At 40.5% G+C, this 15,357-nt stretch overlaps 1 protein-coding gene across 1 annotated transcript in view; it reads left to right on the plus strand.

Annotated features, from left to right (window-relative positions):
- The first annotated feature begins 1,397 nt into the window (after positions 1-1,397).
- The window catches only part of IPO8 (importin 8), a 67,686-nt gene continuing 53,726 nt past the window's right edge, over positions 1,398-15,357 (plus strand). The window contains exons 1-3 of the mRNA XM_035027978.1: positions 1,398-1,703; positions 7,647-7,728; positions 14,672-14,828. Coding sequence (XP_034883869.1) covers positions 1,620-1,703; positions 7,647-7,728; positions 14,672-14,828 — 323 coding nt within the window. The 5' untranslated portion in view covers positions 1,398-1,619. The remainder of the gene's footprint in view (positions 1,704-7,646; positions 7,729-14,671; positions 14,829-15,357) is intronic.

The raw sequence follows: 15,357 nt of genomic DNA on the forward strand, positions 1-15,357 counted from the left end.
AAAAGAAAAGAAAAAGAAAAGACACACATTTGTAGCGGTGTCGATTTGCATAGTGGGTCAAGGGTAGACTTAAGTTGAATTGGGCTGCGCCTGGGTGGCTCAGTCGTTAAGCTTCTGCCTTCGGCTCGGGTCATGATCCCGGGGTCCTGGAATCGAGCCCTGCATCAGGCTCTCTGCTCCGAGGGAAGCCTGCTTCTCCCTCTCCCACTCCCTCTGCTTGTGTTCCCTCTCTTGCTGTCTCTCTGTCAAATAAATAAATAAAATCTTAAAAAAAAAAGTTGAATTGGGAGTTTAATAGCAGAGAAGTATGTGTAGTAAGGAATGGGGAGACTAAGGAGAACTAAAAAAGTAATTGAGTTGGAAAACAGGTGAACAATTATTGAGGGAGAGAGAGATTGGAGGAATACGTCCTAATTTGAGACGAGGATATTGGATATTCAGAGGTCAAGGAGCTTTAGATTATCATGAGGTCCAAAAAAGTGGGTTAATGAAATAGTGTGGAGATGAAAGCACTACGTTTCCTAAGACCCTGGAGTGCTAAGGAGTTTGAATAGTATCTTAAAATTGATGGGAAGTTATCAAGGAAGGGACATGACGGTATTAACCTTTAAGAAACATTACTCCGATGGCAGTGTGGAGAATGGACTAAAGAGGGGGAAAACTGGAAGCAGTTGAGAGACATTGGCAACCACTAAGCGATTGAATTTATTGGGCCAGATAAGGCCACAGTGTGTGGAAATTGTATAATCCTTCTTGCCTTTTCACTACTTTTCACATCTTTCAGAAACTCAGGCACATAGTTTCTCTGTTCTCTTTATTCTCACAATTACTCTGTAAATATTTGTACATTTGTCTCTTCTATCAGATTGTAAGTTCCTTCATAATAGCCTGCATCTCAGTCATCTTGTTATAATGTGGTACCTAAATAGCTCAGTACTCCGGTCCAAAAACGTATGTTTAACAAACGTTCAGTGAATGAATGAATGATGGCTCCCATAGACCAAGGGAACCCTGTTCTGCTGTGGGCTAGATGATCTTAAGTTCCCAACAAGTCCGCCCTGGAACAAGTTCGGTTGTGATGCCCAGTTTCGTACTAACAAAAAGTGCTATTCCATCTATATATGCTTAATTAGGAAGTATCTGTTAAGAGACCCCGAGCCCGCTTGTTTCCTCCTCTGGGAAGCGGCGGAGGCTGTTTTCCGTAAGGCAGCATGGCGGCCGCCTGCCGGAGCTAGTGAGCGCTTTTCCCTCCCGGGAAGAAGTCAATTACTGTTTTCCGTACAGCAGCATGGGGGCCGCCTGCGGGAGCAGCCATAGCATCACGCCCTGGGGAAGAGGCCGCCGTAAAGGAAGCGCCGCTTCCTCTTCTCCCTTCTCCCGCCTCCCACCGGCTGTCGTAAAAGGGTGAATGGAGAGCGAGTTGTGGGGGGTAGAAAGGGAGGACAGGGGGCGCGGAGTCAGAGTGGCGCAGCAAGTGGCTGCAGGTGGCGACGGTGGCGGGGGGTGGGGAGTGAGGTAGTCCAGGGGTCGCGGAGGAGAAGGCTGAGAGGGTCAAAAGAAAAACTAAAGCTGCAGTCTGGCCTACTGGTCCGGGGGCCGCGGAGCCCCCACCCGGGGAGATGGACCTCAACCGGATCATCCAGGCGCTGAAGGGCACCATCGACCCGAAGCTGCGGATTGCAGCGGAGAATGAGCTCAACCAGGTGAGGAGCGGGCCTGTGGCGCCCCCCTGGCGCTCCCCGCGGGCTCGCCCGGCTCTCCCTCCTCTGCGCCCCTGATCTCCACCCCAACCGGGGCTCCAGACCCTGGAGCTCGTCTCGGCCCCGCCCGCCCCCCGCCCCCCGCCCCCCGCCCCGGGGTCCGGCTTAGCGGCACTCCCCGGATCTTTTCTGAACAACTCGCGCACCTGTTGGCCACCTTTGCATCTTTTCGTGTCGTTTTCCTTCCCCAGTGCAGTTTGTTCAGTCCCCTTGATCCGCAGAAAGAGGCTTTGGAAAGCTTTGCTAGTGTTTGCAGGGTGTGATTCCCTAAGTACGCTGATTTAGGGACGAGGGTGGGAAAATGCACTTAAAATTCAAATCTGAGTTCAGCTTTTCTCCAGACCCAGCCTTTTTTAAGTGTTGCGCTGGGAAACCCTGCCCATCGCCTGCTTCTGTGGGGTTGGCAGGACTCTTTTGACACTGATTGGCAGAGTTGTGTCGGAGCGCTGGGAAATGCTGCCTGGAGAGTGCAGGGGAGGCAGTTTTCATCGTGGTACGATTTTTTAAAAGATAAGTCGAGTAATATGCGTTTGGAGGGATTTCTTTCTTTTTTTTTTTTTTAAAGATTTTATTTATTTATTTGAGAGAGAGAATGAGATAGAGCATGAGAGGGGGGAGGGTCAGAGGGAGAAGCAGGCTCCCTGCCGAGCAGGGAGCCCGATGCGGGACTCGATCCAGGGACTCCAGGATCATGACCTGAGCCGAAGGCAGTCGCTTAACCAACTGAGCCACCCAGGCGCCCTGGAGGGATTTCTTATAAGCGCTAAAATGTGTAAGACTTTCTTTTATCTTCCATCCTGTGTTCTTACTGGCCCTGACCTTGTTCCAGCGTTACCACCGACATTTCGAAATTGTAGTGATCCCAAAATTTAGCTCATGTTTTCCCTGCTCACCTGTAAGAATGAATGATAGACCTCTTAACTAAAAAGTACGAATTAAGGTCTACTCCCCAGGGTAGAGTGACAGCTGGTTGAGGTTGGGGCAATCCTTAAAATGTAAAGGAATAAACCTACATTAGTGGTTTTCAAAGTGTTGCCCAGGATGAGCAGCATCTACATCACCTGGAAATGGAAATTATTGGGCTTCACATTTAGAGAATCAGAAACTCTGGGGGTGGGTCCCAATTATGTTTTAATTAGCTAGCTAGGTGATTCTGTGCTTCCTGAAGTGTGAGAGCGGTTGTCTTAAGTAAAAGTTTCTGTGGGAGTTCACTAAGGTTTTCCCTAGTTGGAGTTGACTTTAAAGTGCAGCTGTGCATTTTAAATCTTTGAAATCCAGTGGGAAATCTGGATGGTGTTTGGAGTTAAGTGTGAATCAGAATCCCCAAGAGATAAAGGGAGAGTGAAAACACTGGAGAGAAGGTTGAATTAAACTGAAGCCTAAAGAGAATGTGTTGTTACCTCAAAAAGAAAAGGACTCTCACTCAGAATAGGGGAAAGTTAAAGTCAGTACCTGTCCCAGGCTTTGCAGAGCAGAGGTACTATATGGTGATTGGCTAGAAGAATAGTAATCCATGGGTTGGTTAGAAGGAACAAAGCAAGAGCTGAACTTGCATCTATTAGTATGAACAGGGGAGTTGGCCTGTTTGTGACCCCCTTCTTTTTACAATGAGGCCAGATGTTATTTTGATAGTGTCAGTAGGGATCATATCTTTGATATCATGTTATACCTTCCTGCCCCTGTTAGCCTGTCCTTGCTTTGTTTCTGATTCATCAGTGTCTAAGTGCAGTTGACTGTAGAGAAGGGGAGAAAGGTTGGTGGGAAAGCCTGCAGAACTAGAAGAGACACTTGGGACCCAATTCTACATTTTTCTTCATAGTATTTCAGTTCAAACCCATTTCATCCTCCCTTTGCCCTGCCCCATATCCACCCATTTCATCACAGACCATAATTTCCTCTGCAACTTCTAAAAGTAGCTTATCGCTATGCCACTCATTGAGCACTTATATTTTGTATATTTTGTGTTGTAATATGCTCTTACTAAGTATTTTTTTTTTTTTTGAATTGTCTGTAAGTAGGAGACAAGTATAAAGTCACATAACTGTATAGTAAAATACGGCTACAATGTTGGGTTTTGTATACTTATTGTAATATCCTGCTTTGTTGGACAAATGGGTGGGTAATCTACCATAAGTGATTAGGGTCCAGCTAGTTTATTTTAGTCTAGGTCCCCCCTCAGCAAATATGCTCTGCGTAGGAATTGGGGGCAGCTTCTGCAGTGTACTGATGATTTACCAATTGCCTTGTAGAAGAGTAGGCAGTTTCAAAACATAACAGCCTCTGTTCTGAAGGATAAATTCTTGCTTGGAGCTGTATTTTTCTCTAGCTGTTACTAGTGACTGGTTCCTTGATTGCTGTGTGTGATACTGTTTCTATGGGAAAATGCATTTTCATTTTTTCTTTTTCTTTTTTTAAAAAAGATTTATTTGAGAGAGAGAGAGAGAGAGCTTGTGAGCACGGGGAGGGGCAAAGGGAGAGAGAGAGAAACTTGAGCAGACTGCACTGAGCCTGGAGCCCGACACGGGGCTTGATCTCATGACGCTGAGATCACAAGCTGAGCCGAAACCAAGAGTTGGATGCTTAACCAACTGAGGCACCCAGTGGTCCCCAGAGAATGCATTTTCAGTTTTATCTCAGGATATTAAGAATGCATCCTGTGCGCATTCCTCCTTGTCTCTAGGCCCAGCAGTCCCTTTAGCAGCTGCAAAGGGAAGTAGGAATAGGTAGCTATCTTGCTCCAGTAACTCATCCACAAAGGTATCTTCTTTTAATAAAGCATTCTCCACATGGCCTCAATAGGGAAATAAAAATAATTACTTTCATTGCTGAGCTTTGGAATCTCTGCTTTTCCATGCATCTGTTTATATCATTTTTATTGCCCTTTAAGCAAGATTGCTTATACGAATAACATATTTATTGAGTTCTAATGCAGACACTAATCCAAGACTCTGCTTTCACAGAGCTTGCATTCTAGTGGGGAATAGAGACGAGTAAATAATATCAGGTCATAAGTACAATAGATAGTAAAGTCCCGGAGAGACAGCGTTGGAGTGTATAAATGGGGTGGTCATTCTCTGAAGAATGACATTGAGCAGAGACCTAGATGTTGTGAAAGAGTGAACCAGGTGAAGAACTGGGAGAGAAACAGAGGGAAGAGCAAGTCCAATAAAGGCCTTCAGTTTGGCATGTTGGAGCACTAGAAAAGGTAATGTAGTAGGAGCAGTGAGGCAGAGAATGGGAGACAGCAGGTCTTTGCTTTAAAATGAGTTCTTGTTGAATGCAGAATTATGCTAAGTAAACTTTATTTTCAGAAAACTTCACAGATAGAAAGTAAATATTGAGAAATGTCTTTTTTTTTCTTAGAAACTTGAACCCCAAGATGGAAAAAAATTGGATTAAATACTTGTGAGGAAAGTAGTATGAGACTTTATCTGAATTTACTCCTGGATGTTTTAGCTGGCCAAATTAACATAGTTTGAATCAAGGCTGAAAGGAGAAGACAAAAAGTTGCACAAGGTCATTGAAATGGCAGGCAGTTGCAAAAAGAGGAGTTCCAAAATGTGTACAAAGGCAACAGTGTTGAAATGAAAGCAGTCTCTACAATAACTGCTTTAAAATAGGTACCATTAATCTAAGTGTACAGGTTATTTTGTCCTTATGTGCAATAAGTATCTAAACTATAGAGATTAGAATTAAACTATAGATGCTTTAGTCTGTGATTCACTACAGGATCTTTCTGTAGCTCAGATGTTACAAACATGAGTTATTTTATAATTACACATAGAAGGTTAGAAGATTGGGCTAAATCTGTATTAATTTTGCCTCCTGTAAACTACTGTTAAAAGAAATCTGTTTTCTTAAAAATTACTTTAAAATGGTGGTTTCATTTTTAAATAAAAGAGAATTTACTTTATATACAACAGATTTAAGATTCTGAGCTTTATACAGGATGAAAAGAAGAACAATTATAAGATAATTCAAAAAAATTTTTTAAGATTTTATTTATTTGACAGAGGGAGAAACAGTGAGAGAGGGAACACAAGTAGGGGGAGTGGGAGAGGGAGAAGCAGGGTTCCTGCTGAGCAGGGAGCCTGATCCCGGGCTCGATCCCAGGACTCTGGGACCATGACCTGAGCCAAAAGCAGACGCTCAACGACTGAGCCACCCAGGCACCCCAATAATTCAAAATTTTATAGAAAGATTTGGAAAGCAAAATGTTCTTGGATGGAAAAGACCGACATTTTAAGATACCAATTTTCTCCAGATTTTGTAGTCACACATTTTTCTTATTAATGCTATTATGAATAAATGAGTAGGAAAGGTGATAAATTAAAAAGTTGAGTGGTATGCATAAACCTAGTGGTATGTTGAAAAGGATGCCACTGTAGGTCCAGGCTTCTGGGAGAAGGGAAGCTGAACAGATTCTCTTCATCACTGTCGGCTTTAGCCTTACTGAGAATTTATGAGTCTTTTCTGGGAATGTCAGCAGGCAAGGCCAAGTATAAGCTCTGGGAATGTGGCAGAACGGTAACCTGGTCCAGGTACTAGACATTTAGAGGGAGTATTATCAGAAGGAACAGGCTGCTCTGTATTTTTTTTTTTTTTTTTTTTACTTCTAAAGTCAGCATGTCCAAACTCAGGAGTAGGTCAAAGTAGAACCTGTGTGTGGGGGGGAGCGACCCAGGCAGCAGGCAGGTCAGCACAGGCTCATTTGGGTGTCAGGTTTAAAAGATGCTCCACTGGGCGCCTGGCTGACTCAGTTGGTTAAGCGTCTGCCTTCGGCTCAGGTCATGATCCCAGGGTCCCAGCATCCAGCCCTGAGTTGGGCTCCTTGCTCAGCGGGGAGCCTGCTTCTCCCTCTACCTGCCACTCCCCCTGCTTGTCCTCTCTGTCTGACAAATAAATAAATAAAATCTTAAAAATAAAATAAAATAAAGGGTGCTCCACCAACAGAGGGCAGCTGGTGATGACAACTCTCAACACTGTCTTGTGAGGCACATTGTTCCAACCTGGACTGGTTCTTCTCCATAGCTCATGCACAGATAATTCACATTATCTTGTCTGTTTTCCTACATTGGATCTGCTGTTTTCTGTGGCCCGTGTTTTCCATGTTTCTGTTTGTCAAAAATACCATAAGCAAAATTAAAGTACAATAAGCTGGGAAGAAACACTTGCAATGTATAGGTCCAATAAAAGGTTAAGATTTTAAATCCATAAATAGCTCTTAGGATTTATTAAGAATGAAACAAATATTCTGTTCCAAAAAGGATAAAGGGAATAAGAAATTTGTAGAAGAAAACAAACAGCCAACAGGAAGGATAAATTTTAACTTAGCAGAAATGTAATTTAAAATATGAGTCAATTTTGAAGGAATGATAATGCTAAACCTTGTATTGGATAAATGGGTATATATTACTTTTGGGAGTGTAAATTGCTACACACTTTCTGGAGAGCATTTTGACAATATAAGTTAAAAAACAAAAATATTCATACCCCTTTATTCATCAATTTATTCCAGTTTTGATTTGAAGTATTTCATTTTTTTTTTTTTTTAAGATTTTATTTATTTATTTGAGAGAGAATGAGAGACAGAGAGCATGAGAGGGAGGAAGGTCAGAGGGAGAAGCAGACTCCCTGCCGAGCAGGGAGCCCGATGCGGGACTCGATCCCAGGACTCCAGGATCATGACCTGAGCCGAAGGCAGTCGCCCAACCAACTGAGCCACCCAGGCGCCCTGAAGTATTTCAGTAATCTTATTTTTGCCTTGGAGAATTTCTCTCACTTTAAAAATTTTCCTTTTATTTGGATAGTAATGTATTCAGTAACAGTGCTAACAGTTATTCATTTATATTGGCCTATTTTATAAATACTTCTTTGTAATTTCAGTCCTACAAGATTATCAATTTTGCCCCCAGTTTACTTCGGATTATAGTGTCTGACCATGTGGAATTCCCAGTACGCCAGGCGGGTGAGTAAGTTTTTCATCCTTTGTAAAATTATTTATTTCTGTGATTTCTTTGAAAAATAGGAAGCACACATAAAGTATTGCTAATGGCTTAAAAACTCACTTTCTTTTTCCCTGGAAATTTAGAGGTAGATAATGAGCTCTTACAAATTCCCTAGCTTTTCCTCTCCTTCTCTCCTTTTCACCTACCAATTCCTTGCCTCTGTAACTTTGCCATTTCCCCCCTTAGCTTTCACAATTTCAACGGCTTAATCTCCCTAATTCTTTTTTTTTTTTTAAAGATTTTATTTATTCATTTATTTGAGAGAGTGAGAGAGAGAGCACACGAGAAGGGGGAGGGTCAGAGGGAGAAGCAGACTCCCTGCTGAGCAGGGAGCCCGATGCGGGACTCGATCCAGGGACTCCAGGATCACGACCTGAGCCGAAGGCAGTCGCTTAACCAACTGAGCCACCCAGGCGCCCTAATCTCCCTAATTCTTTATGATTCCTGGTGGCCCACCCTTTGTGTCCATAGATGAAGACCGTGAATTTATGTATGTGGATTTGAGCTCCATTCATAAGTCAGATCATGGAGGTAATATGTGCACAGATGTTCCTAAACACATGTTTGGGGAACAGGACTTTTATTTTAAACATGAGACTTACTTTCAAGTCTGTGGAACCTTATAGTTTCAGGATTTTGTGCCTTCCTCTTTTTGCCTTTTTTTTTTTTTTTTTTAAAGATTTTATTTATTTATTTGACAGAGAGAGACACAGCGAGAGAGGGAACACAAGCAGGGGGAGTGGGAGAGGGAGAAGCAGGCTTCCCGCGGAGCAGGGAGCCCGATGCGGGGCTCGATCCCAGGACCCTGTGATCATGACCTGAGCCGAAGGCAGACGCTTAATGACTGAGCCACCCAGGCGCCCCTCTTTTTGCCTTTTTAATGAGCTGGTCATTAGAGCCCAAAAGGTAAAAAATGGGGAAAGTCTTGGAATGTCATGAGTCTGAAAAGATAGTAATTTGAAGATAAACGGAGTAAAATGACAAATGCTAATTTAAAAAGTAGATATTAAAAAAAAATTTTTTTTATTAGGTCACTTGATTTATATTCATTATAAATAATTTGGGCAATACAGAAAAATACAAAGATGAAAGTAAAAAAAATTACCCAATATTCATTGCTCAGAAATGGCCATCCTTAACATTCGGCGAACAATTAGTCTTTGCAGGTTCAGGTAGAAGGATAGATCAACAATTTTATATAGATAGGATTATACTCTACATGTTAATAAAAGTATTTAATTTTCCTTGAACATAAAAAGGTAAGGAATCATTAGCTTTGGGAAAATACTTGTAGCAATATGTATGATTCCCTTTGTTGTTAAGAAAAACTTATGGAGAAGCCTACATGTTGCAATTATTTGTTATTTTAATAAGGTTTATAAAACTTCTTGTTTTTTGAAACCGTAACTCTCAGTTGTTTAATCTTTGTTTTATGAAATAAGGCTGTTCTGAAATCACATTTTGCTAAATGGAACTATTTTATTTATATTTACTTATTTATTTAAGATTTTATTTTTTTTGACAGAAACACAGGGAGAGAGGGAACACAAGCAAGGGGAGTGGGAGAGGGAGAACAGGCTTCAAGTGGAGCAGGGAGCCCGATGCGGTGCTCGATCCCAGGACCCTGGGATCATGACCTGAGCAGAAGGCAGACGCTTAACGACTGATCAGTGCCACCCAGGTGCCCCATGGAAACTATTTTAATAATCTAAGTGTTTATAGGGCCATTGTGGAGGTCCTGTGAAGCTTTGGAGAAACAGTATTTTTAAATATTTTTATGTATTTTTAAGTATTTTTAAAGCAGTTTATTGATTTAATATGTCTTCTTTACATGACATATGAACATTATAAACACTCATTGGATTGCCCTTAATTACACCCTCAAAGATCGCTGCTATCAACTTTGGTGCAAGGTTCTCCAATTTCTTTTTTTCCCATAGATAAGATGGTTTAAAATGTAAAGAAGATGTGGTCCATATATACAATGGAATATTACTGAGCCATCAGAAAGGATGAATACCCAACTTTTGCATCAACATGGATGGGACTGGAGGAGATTATGCTTAGTGAAATAAGTCAAGCAGAGAAAGTCAATTATCATATGGTTTCACTTATTTGTGGAACATAAGGAATAGCATGGAGGACATTAGGAGAAGGAAGGGAAAAATGAAGGGGGGGAATAGGAGGGGAAGACGAACCATGAGGGACTATGGACTCCGAGAAACAAACTGAGGGTTTTAGAGCGGAGGGGGCTGGGGGTAAGGGTTAGCCTGGTGATGGGTATTAAGGAGGACACGTACTGGCGCTTGGGTGGCTCAGTCGGTTAAGCGTCTGCCTTCAGCTCAGGTCATGATCCCAGGGTCCTGGGATCGAGCCCCATATCAGGCTCCCTGCTCAGCGGGAAGTCTGCTTCTCCCTCTCCTTCTGTGTGCTCGCCCTCACTCTCTCTCTCTCTCTCTCAAATAAACAAATAAATCTTTAAAAAAAAAAAAAAAGGACACATACTGCATGGAGCACTGGTTGTTATATGCAAACAATGAATCATGGAACACTACATCAAAAACTAGTGATGTACTGTATGGTGACTAGCATAACATAATAATAATAAAAAAATATATATATATTAAAAAATAGGAAAAAATATAACAGAAATCTATTTTTACTCCACATGGTGTTTTATAACTTTTTTCCCCCCATTTCACCATATACCCTTGGGGGGTTGTTCCATATCAGTGTATATGCATATACATGTACTTTATTCTTTATAACAATTGTTCATTATTTCTTTGTACAGAACTACTTTAGTTTATTTAAACAATTTGATATTGATGGATATTTCCTTTATTGTTCCTTTTTGTTATTGTTGTTGATAGAGGCTAAGCTTTAATCAGAATCCTTGGAGGGGTGCCTGGGTGGCTCAGTCGTTGAGTGTCTGCCTTTGGCTCAGGTCATGATCCCAGGGTCCTGGGATCGAGCCCCACATTGGGCTCCCTGCTCAGTGGGAAGCCTGCTTCTCCCTCTCCCACTCCCCCTGCTTGTGTTCCCTCTCTTCGCTGTGTCTCTCACTGTCAAATGAATAAATAAAATCTTAAAAAAAAAAAAATCAGAATCCTTGGACATTTTTCTCTGGATACTTGTAGGATGTTAATGATATTTAAATTTTGAATTTTGAATCTTCTCACCAAGTTGCTTTTACTTACTTTTTCTATCATAACTGCAATAATGCTGGGTTCCTCATATCCTCTATACAACTTTGAATCTTAATAACTTAGATAACTAAGTTTTGATATGAAATGTAAATAGCATTTATAGGTAGTTTTTCTTCATAATTTATGTAGATTTCAAATCTGTTTGTCACAGGACAGAGTTTATCTTGGTTAATTTTTTAATAGGACAGTTTTCTCTCTTAGAGCATCCATTTCATCATTGAATCTGAAATACACAGTATAAAATTCTACATTATATCTATCCTAAACTTATAAATTTTCTGTCCTATTTAATCTATTATTAAAATACAAAGATGCCCCAAGAACCTTATGGTAACACGTAGACAGGTAATTTATCATTTTATCATGACATTTAAAAAAGAATGATGTGATTTTTGCTTTAAAAAAAAGTCAGCCTGCATAAAACTGTAAAAAATTATGCTAATATTAAGTGGAAAGACATAGTTCTGCAGAATATTCAGTTCTTGATATTTTGGCTTGTGGGCAATCTTAAAATATTCTTGCTACCATCAATCAAGCTCATTAGTGAATGTCCCTTATTACTTTACTGTGAAGAAATAGGAAAAAAATGTAATATTTTGATATTGGTAAGCAGAACAAAATAAATTTTGATGTCCTGTTTTCCTTTTGAGGTATTAAGAGTCATAATAGCATTATTAATATTACTATGTAATGTACAGAGAAAGGAGCCCATCTTAAATTTAGTATAGTTAGGATTAAGAATCTCTCAGGTAACTTTGTTTCCAGTTTTTTACTCCTTGCCTGTGAGGAGACCCTCTAATATACATAAACCTAGTTTCAGAAATGTAGTTTCTTTAGTACATTTTGGAGTTGCTATGAGCAGAAAAGTAGTTTGGACTTGAAAGTGATAGTTGAGGGGCACATGGCTGGCCCAGTCACTAAAGTGTGTGACTCTTGATCTCAGGGTTATAAGTTTGAGCCCCACGTTGGGTGTGGAGATTACTTAAAAATAAAATCTTTTAAAAAAAGATTAAAAAATAAATAAATAAAAGTGGTAGTTGAGGGTTGGGTGTTATATTAGACCTGATGAAGTCATTGTTGGTGACTGATGTGGGGACCCTCATTTGAAAAATAGCATGGGTTCTGTTTTCTGTAAGTTGCTTGCTTTTTTTTTTTTTAAAGATTTTATTTATTATTTATTTGAGAGAGAGAGAGACTGAGAGAGAGAGAGCACATGAGAGGGGGGAGGGTCAGAGGGAGAAGCAGACTCCCCGCTGAGCAGGGAGCCCGATGCGGGACTCGATCCAGGGACTCCAGGATCATGACCTGAGCCGAAGGCAGCCACCCAACCAACTGAGCCACCCAGGCGCCCAGTTGCTTGCTTTTTGTTCTTCTTTTTGTATATATTTCTAAAAGATGGATAGGGAGGGATATAAAAATTCAGCTTATAGCTAAGTTATTCAGAAGTTATTCTTTAAGGTTAACCTCAGTGTTCTAGAATACAGAGCGTAGAAAAAACTGGAAAGATGCCTCTGATCAGTCCAGAAGCATTACAAGAAACTCTTTCATTAAAACTCATGTGTCTTATATGTAGGAAGCTCCTTGGCTCTTACTCAGAATCTACTTAATTTTGTTTTGGATATAATTTACATACACTATTCGATTTCCTAGCCTTTAACAGATTAATAAGGGAGGGAGGGAGTACCAAATTACAATGAAAACAATGAACCATCAACTCAGAAAACACAGCATTGTGCTTCATTGAGTTCCCACTGGCATCCTTTCCCCTTTGAGGTTATGGGACCAACTGGCGTGTGTCGTTGTGAGTCTGGATCCATAGGGCTTAAGTGATGATTTGTTGTGCTTGAGAAGGAGAGAACTGTGTGTATGCTTGGAATGGTGGATTTTGCAGAAAAACAAAGTTTAATTGTTTCCATATGACTGGATTAAGATGATATTTGTCTTTTGTTAGCTCTGGCAAATGGTTAGATAGATAACTTTAATTAAATGATGAAAGGGAGGTCTTTAGATTATTGATAGTTTGAATTATCTTTGGTGCTTTTTCTTCATTATTCTTAGCAATCCATGATTATCCATAAGAGAAATTAATATTCTTATTAACTTATTATATTAAGTTCAATTTTATTTTAACTAATTGAGGATTTATTTATTTTTTAAAAAAGATTTTATTTATTTGAGGGAGAGAGCGCATGTGTGAGAGTGCATAGTGGGGAGGGAGTGGGACAAGCAGACTCCTCAGTGCGGAGCCCAATGGGGGCTCAATCTCAGGACCCTGACTGAGCCACCCAGGTGCCTCTAATTGAGGATTTATTTTTATTTTTTTTTTTAAGAACTTTTGAAAAATTTTATTTATTTACTAGAAAGAGAGAGAGAGAGAAAGAGTGTGCTCAAGTGGGGGGTGTACAGAGGGAGAAGGAGAAGCAGGCTCCTTGCCGAACATGGAGCCCCACATGGGGCTCCATCCCAGGTCCCTGAGACCATGGCCTGAGCCGAAGGCAGACACTCAACCGACTGAGCCACCCAGGAGCCCCAAGGATTTATTTTAACATATACAAATTAGTGTGCCTTTTTTGTAGGCCATCTTGTATGGTGCCCAATAATAAAAATATTTTTTAGTGGTAAAATTAATGGTATTTAATGACTGTATTATAAATAAGTCCATGATTTTACCATGTCTGTATCTTTGCTGTCTGAAAGTTGCTGTTTGTCAAGTTCATAATTTCATTACATTTCAGTTGTATTATAGCCAATGTAGAACATGTTGGTGTATTCTCTGTGTCATAATGCTTCTGTGAACCAATTTAGTTTTATGTAACATTGGGATGAAGGTGAGGTGGGGGAAGAAGGGAGAGGAGAAACTCAAGGGAAGAAAGTTAAAATGCTTTGCAGATCACATCTCTTCATCCTTACATATCATGTATATATAAGCATATGATGTTATAAGTATTTATATTCACTGTTCAGCTGCGATAGTTAGAAAGCTTCACCTTCCCTATCAAAACTCTATCTAAAGTATGTCAGCTTGTTTCTTTTGGAACCCTTTGGCTAACTGTTGGAGATGGGTAAACAGAATAGGAGCAACATTATTATGTATTTTGATAGAAATAAACAGGTAAGAAATTTCCTGAGATTTTACAAAGATATTTAAAGGTTGATGTCTTTTTCCCTATTCTTATATTTACAAGGGATAAATATTTCAGAAGGGTAAGGCAGAAATTAGGGATATTTCAAATGTGGTGGTACAGGATAGTGGCCAGTGAAAGAAAATAAACACGAAAAGCAGTATCACATGAGGGACGGTGGAATTTCACTTGTTGTGGACTCAGCTTTAGGCATTAGAAGCAGTATAATCTTTATGCTATGAAAATGCAGTTAGTTGAGTTTCATTTAGACTACCTTATATTTAGTCTAAGGTTATATACTTGATTACTGGGTCATTTTTTCTGTCCTGTAAACTCTGATGCTTGATTTAATGAAATGTTTTCTGCTTAGATTAGTTTTACTAGCTAAAGGGAAAGTTTAAATTCTTATACATTTTCCCTTCCCCAGTTGGCTATTTATAATTGTAAGATTTTCCCATTTTTGCTGAGTACCGTGTTTAGCAGTGAAGGGCTTAGCCTTTCACGCTCTGTAAAGCTGAATTAAAGCCATCTTTTCAATACTGCCACGCTAGCACTTTCTTTCTCTACCTTAGCTGCCATTTACTTGAAGAACATGGTGACACAGTATTGGCCTGACCGAGAACCTCCACCGGGAGAAGCAGTGTTTCCATTCAACATTCATGAAAATGATCGCCAGCAAATACGTGATAACATTGTGGAAGGAATAATTCGGTCTCCAGATTTAGTGAGGTACATTATACTATATATGATTAGTAGGAAGCGCAAAATGTTTGGATGGGAGAGGTTGGATTTAATCATCAGCCTCAAGTTTGTATTGCTGAAGAGGTAAAGTAATGAAGGTGGACACTCAAAAAATATTGTTTTGTTTTTTTTTTATAAAATTTTTTTTTTCTTTAAGATTTTATTTATTTGCGAGAGAGAGAATGAGAGACAGGGAGCATGAGAGGGAGGAGGGTCAGAGGGAGAAGCAGACTCCCCGCCGAGCAGGGAGCCCGATGCGGGACTCGATCCCGGGACTCCAGGATCATGACCTGAGCTGAAGGCAGTCGCTTAACCAACTGAGCCACCCAGGCGCCCAAAATCTTTATTTTTTTAAGTGTTTTATTTTTTAAGATTTTATTTATTTATTTGAGAGAGAGAGAGAAAGCATGAGAGGGAACACAAACGGGGAGTGGGAGAGGGAGAAGCAGACTCCCTGCCGAGCAGGGAGCCCGATGTGGGACTCGATCCCAGGACTCCAGGATCATGACCTGAGCCG

This window comes from Mirounga leonina, unplaced genomic scaffold, assembly GCF_011800145.1.
Source record: "Mirounga leonina isolate KUSES-001 unplaced genomic scaffold, KU_Mleo_1.0 Mir_201, whole genome shotgun sequence".
Taxonomy (NCBI): domain Eukaryota; kingdom Metazoa; phylum Chordata; class Mammalia; order Carnivora; family Phocidae; genus Mirounga; species Mirounga leonina.